General features: G+C 52.6%; 1 protein-coding gene across 1 annotated transcript; it reads right to left on the bottom strand.

Annotated features, from left to right (window-relative positions):
- Positions 1-254: 254 nt before the first annotated feature.
- On the bottom strand, positions 255-1,323 carry LOC127293726 (F-box/LRR-repeat protein At3g48880-like). Its single transcript, XM_051323367.1, has one exon. The coding sequence runs from the start codon at positions 1,265-1,267 to the stop codon at positions 398-400; it is 870 nt and encodes a 289-aa protein (XP_051179327.1). The 5' UTR covers positions 1,268-1,323; the 3' UTR covers positions 255-397.
- Positions 1,324-5,982: the final 4,659 nt, after the last annotated feature.

Below are 5,982 nucleotides of genomic sequence, written 5' to 3'. Positions count from 1 at the left end.
TTAATATGCCCTCTTTATCTAAACTAGATGCATGCATGTTCATTGAATCTACAATGATTTATGCAATATTTTACCTAACCTGTCGTTAAATAATTTGGATGTCGAGGAGGAAGCAAAGATTTTTTTTTTGAACGGAGGAAGTAAAGATAATAGCCAAGTAAAAAAACATAGCAAAGCCAAAGACCGACGACATGCATAACAAAAGAAGCAGTTGGTCATCCCTTGTGGTTGCTCGCTGAACAAAGACCCGATCAAACACGCAACAACTACTGTATAGATTACTATTCTCCACGCTGAAACAGTTGCAAATAAACATCAGGGCCGGGCTAGATGCACACAATTAATACTCCAAATACTGGACCACATGAATCGTCTAGCCTAAGTTTAAAAGAGAAAATCACATGACATCGACGTAGGAAGAGCCGCAGAACTCGTCGTCACCGGCCATGATCTCGTCGTCAACGAACCTGGACCCTCCGATCTCGAACCGCTCGATCCGAGCGCCTCGCCCGATCACCTCCTCGTCCTTCTCGCTGAACCCGACACAGTTCCGGGCGCTGAAGTCCACGAGGTGCTTGCAGCCGGCGAGAATGGCGAGCAGCTCCTGCTTGGGGAGGTAGGAGGAGTCGAGGCACAACGACCGGAGCCCGGGCAGCGATGCCGCCATGGACGCCGCGTCTTCCGGCTTGATGGACCCGGAGGTCTTGAGGCCGGAGAAGCCGGGGCAGTGCGTGCCGAGCTGCGCGACCACAGCGGGGAAAGATGACGGCTTGGACTCGAGCTCGAGGTGCTGGAGGTGGCGCCACCGCGGGATGAGCTCCGGCAGGCGCGCCTCGTCGGCGGAGGACAGGAGCGGCGGGAGCGCGAATTGGTGGAGTTTTGGGCAGTTGGCCGCGACGAGTTCGAGCTCGGCGGCTGCCGGGGATGAGAGGAGCGGCGGGAGCTCGAGGTGGGACAAGGAGCCGCCGGCGCGGGCGAGGCAGAGCCTGAGGAACCCCGCGAAGGTGAAGCGGGCGACGCCGTAGCGGCGCGCGAAGGCGGCAGCGAGGGGGCTCCATGGCATGAAGCGCGCGACGTGGTCGTGGCGCAGGTCGAGCGCGCGCCACAGGGACGGGTCGGCGGCGGCGCGGCGCCACCCGCGGCACACGAGCGGCGCGGCCTCGGCCAGGTCCTCGAGCGAGAGCCGGCGGAAGACGTGCGCCAGGCAGTCCGTCTCCATCTCGCCCCACGCCGGTGCCGCGACGATCGACCCGGCCGTAAGCTCCATGGCCGAGGTGTTGAGGAGTAATGGCTACTGGAGGTGCTTGATTAGCGGCGATGATTATGGCTACCAGTTGATATTGAGAGGGATGGAAAGAAGAGGTCTTTTATAAAGCGAGTGTGTGAGAGCTTCCGACAATGGAGTTCGGTTTGAGAGGTTAGTAGCGCACGTGCTACGCGACAAACTTTTCCTGTTTCATTTCACTACAACTACCATGGTCGTTGAACGCGCCGTGGCTGCGGCAAGGAACAACGGGTGGCCCTACAAAAATCTAATTTGGCTGGCTGGTGTGAGGAACGAACGCTGCAGCTCGGTTACCTCGTATTTTATCCAAGTCATCTAGAAGCTCTAGTCTCACGTGTCCATGGTCGTTGAGAGATCGGCTAACAAAATCAACGCAGGCGGTGAGAATTCTGTGATCACGGAGATGGAAATAGAGTTCATGTGACGTACTTATGCATTATGTTCTTTGGTGGATTGTTTCGATTTTTGGACACTAGAACCGCACAACCGTTTTTGTAGTCAGAAGAATATAATAGATGCAGTTACTTCGCTTCATGCTTTTTTTTTTTTTTTTGAAACGGAGGCAAAAGCTTTGCCTCATTCATTCATTAAGTAGAAGGTGCTCGGTTTTTAGGAGAAAACCGGGCGAAAACCAACAACAACAACACCCACAACCACACACGCTCCGCCTCAAGGGCACACCTAGCCATCCTGGCTACCCACAAAAGCTACAAGAAGCTCAAGCCGGCCTATGCCAAACAGATGGCTCATCGAGAAGAAACCGGCAGCTCCGATTCTGAAGACGAGTCTCGGAAAGGAGATGCGCAAGACAAGCGCCGAATAGGACCTTCACCGGACCGCCCCTCGGGTGGCATCGTACACCGCCCAAGGGCAGCTTCGACTTCACAACAAGAGGAGACCACCATGAAGACATTCGGACACGCCGGAACGGAGCCGACTAACAAGACCTTGCCGCAACCAAACCTTGGTCATCACCATTGTCGTTGCCTCTCAAGCCTCCACCCGGAACAACCCGCATCACTGGTTGACCTTCTGCCAACCAGATGCCCTGTGTGTCCAGACCGCCGGAGTGCGTAAAGGGGAACACCAACTTCAAGACGACGCCCTCAAGAGGGGAAACGACGCAGAAAGACGTCGTCGTCCGATCCCGCGGGATCTAGGCTTTCACCCGAAGACGTGAACCCGAGGGTAGCGAAGGTCGGAGAGCTCCACGACCGCCCCCCAAGAAGGACGGCGACATCCACAGACGCCGCGCGGTCAGGCTTTCGCCCGGAGCAACCGAGCCACCACACCCTCACGCGGCCAGACGGCGAGACGAAGCGGCAACCGCAGCCCGCACTCCGCAAACACACCTCATGTGCAGAAGCAGCGCCACCGCCGCACACAAGCCACCACCGCCACCACACACAAACCAAGGAGCTCAGCGAGCTCCGCTGCCACCACCCGCACCGCGCGGGGTTGAAAAGCCGAGCCGCACCACTACAGCCGACCAAGCTCACCGAGGAGAGCGCCGCGGGCGCCGCCAACCGCCACAGAGAGGGAGCTTCGACGAACGCCAACACAGAGGTCCAAGTTCGAGCCTTTGGCCGCAGCAGCGTGAGCTCCCCGGTCCAGCCGCCATGCCGCCCTCGCAGCCACCGCGGCCGCCATGCCACCTAGAGCACACACAGGGCCGCCGCCCCGCAATCCACCCCTGCAGTCTCGCATCTGGGCCCGTGCGCGCCGCCACGACCCGCTCCGCTGCACCACCGGGGCAGCACGCCGCGCCCCGGCACCCCTGCCAACCCCGCACCGCACGCCGGCCGGGGCCACGCGCGTCGCCGCCCGTCCGCCCGCACGGCCCGAGCGCCGCCGCATCCGGCGAGTCGCCGCCACGGCCCGCCTCACCACGCATCGGGCGCGCTGGCCCCGGATCCGCCGCCCCAAGTTCCCGGAGCCGCCGCTCCGGCGTCCGTGCGCCGATGAGCCGGCCGAAGACGCCCAGCCGCCAGACCTTCCGCCGGCGCCACGAGAGAGGAGGAGCACCCCTGCCACCTTCGGCAGAAGGGCCCGCCGCCACCGCGGCAAGGGCCGGCGGCAGCGGCGGCGAGCGGGGCAAGGTGGGGGAGAGACCGGCGGCGGCGCAAGGGTGCCCCCGGTGTCGCCTGGGTGCGACACGGGGGGTGGAGCTTTACTGCTACTGCTAGCTATCCTTCATGCTTTTCTTTGTTGTTGCAATCTGCAGATTCTTGTTGTTTGGTACTTTGGTCGTGGCTTTTGGACAATTAGTTGATGTAATGCACTATCAACTTACTTTCTCATGCTTGTAAATTTGTAATAGTTACAGAAACTAAAACAAATATTCTTGTGTGATCCATAATTACTATAAGAGCTTTTGTTTGATTTAGTTCAAATTTGAACTAAAACTCTGACATTTATTATTGATAAGAGGAAGTATTATTTTCCATGATATATTGCATTCGTTGCTAAAACAAAGTCTCTTATCAGTTTGAAATACATGCACTTAAATTCAATATTGTGTATCGGCATTTTGTATTTTTAATTGGACAATTTTTTTATATATATGGGCTAGCGCAAAAGAAAAAAAATAGAAGTGTGCCCACTGATACGTCTAAAACATATCTACTTTCCCGAACACTTTTGCTATTGTTTTGCTTCTAATTTGTGTATTTTGGATACAACTAACACGGACTAACGCTGTTTTCAGCAGAATTGCTCTGGTGTCTCGTTTTTGTGCAGAAATTCAACTTTCAGGAAAATCCTCGGAATTTATGTCGAAGGGCTTATTTTTCCAGAAGAATCACGGAGCCAGAAGGGCAGGCCTGGGGGAGGCCCAGGGCCCCCACACACTAGGCTGGCGCGGCCTGTAAGGGGGGCGCGCCGCCCTAGCGTGTGGCCCACTCGGCCAGCCTCTGACGCCCCCCTCTGGACTACTTAAGGGTTTCGATCTAAAAACGCGAGACGAGAAGTCGAAGTCGCCAGAAACCATCCAGTACGCCGCCACCGTCGCGAAACTCCGTCTCGGGACCAGAAACTCCGTTCTGGCACCTCGCCGGGACGGGGAATTGGAGGAGATCATCGCCATCATCACCACCGACGCCTCTCCATCGACCAGCCATGTTTCCCCCATCCATGTGTGAGTAATTCCCCCGCTGTAGGCTGAAGGGGATGGTAGGGATTGGATGAGATTGGTCATGTAATAGCATAAGATTGTTAGGGCATAGTGCCTAGTGTCCGTAATTGGTACTTTTATGATATTGTTGCAACTTGTTATGCTTAATGCTTGTCACTAGGGCCCGAGTGCCATGATCTCAGATCTGAACATGTTATTGTTTCATGATGATATTCATTGTTTTATGATCTTACCTGCAAGTTGTATACACGTATTGTTGTCTGGAACCCGAGGCCCCAAAGTGACAGAAATTGGGACAACCGGAGGGGAAGGCGGTGATATGAGGATCACATGTGTTCACGGAGTGTTAATGCTTTGCTCCGGTGCTCTATTAAAAGGAGTACCTTAATTTTCAGTAGATTCCCTAGAGGCCCGGCTGCCACCAGCTGGTAGGACAAAAGATGTTGTGCAAGTTTCTCATTGCGAGCACGTACGACTATATATGGAACACATGCCTATTGATTGATTAGTACTTGGATACCGCTTTATTACTATCTGCAAATGCCCTACCTTGATTGTTACATGAGTTTCTCTCATCCATGCAACGCCCGTTCATCCATCCCTGTGCCTACAGTATTTTAATCCTGCTGTTTACTATAATCACTACTACTGTCTTTGTTACTCTGCTGCTGTTATTTCACTACTGCTACTGCTATAAAACTGTTACTACTGATAAACTCTTGCGAGCAAGTCTGTTTCCAGGTGCAACTGAATTGACAACTCCGCTGTTAAGGCTTTCAAGTATTCTTTGTCTCCCCTTGTATCGAATCAATAAATTGGGTTTTACTTCCCGCGAAGACTGTTGCGATCCCCTATACTTGTGGGTTATCAAGACTATTTTCTGGCGCCGTTGCCGGGGAGCATAGCTTTATTTGGCAGTTCACTTGGATTGATATTGTTCGCTGCAAATTCTCCATCATGGTAAACCCCGCGATACTAAAGTCGCCATATTACCATCCACTACAAGAAAAGGTACAACTCTGAGTACCTCTGCTGCTCTTGATTCACCATCTGTGATAGATAAACTTGTTTCACCACCACAAGCTTCACATGCTGGTACTTCTGCTAGATCTGAAAGTTCCTCTTATAATTTTGATGATGCTTCTACTGTACTTGATAATGATGGTTCATTGGGATCTTTTCTAGATGCTAAAATTGCTAGGTCTAGACAAATTGAAAATACTGAAACTCCTAATGAAAATGCTGCTACACCTATTAATTCACCTGAGTCTGTTGAATACTCTAGTGATGATCCTGATGAGGATTATGTGGAATTTGATGATGATTTCATTGATAAATGCAATGCTACTACTGATGCAAGTAAAATTAAAAAGTTGCTTGCACAACATACTGTTAGATATAAGCTATCTCCTGATCCTAAATTTGCCACATCTCCTATAAACATTAAGGATAAGGATTATGATTTTTCTCTTGATCTATCTCATATATCTATTGTTGAGAAAAAACCTTTTGTGGTACTGAAAAAGAAAGTGCTGTAGAACACATGATTGAGCTATCTACTCTG

The sequence above is a fragment of the Lolium perenne genome, chromosome 4 (assembly GCF_019359855.2).
Source record: "Lolium perenne isolate Kyuss_39 chromosome 4, Kyuss_2.0, whole genome shotgun sequence".
NCBI classification, from domain to species: domain Eukaryota; kingdom Viridiplantae; phylum Streptophyta; class Magnoliopsida; order Poales; family Poaceae; genus Lolium; species Lolium perenne.
The sequence above is the reverse complement of the archived record's forward strand: the minus strand, read 5'-3'. Positions and strand labels throughout refer to the sequence as shown.

Excerpts from the sequence above, each read along its gene's own strand:
- LOC127293726 (XM_051323367.1), bottom strand. The coding sequence starts at position 1,267 with ATGGAGCTTACGGCCGGGTCGATCGTCGCGGCACCGGCGTGGGGCGAG.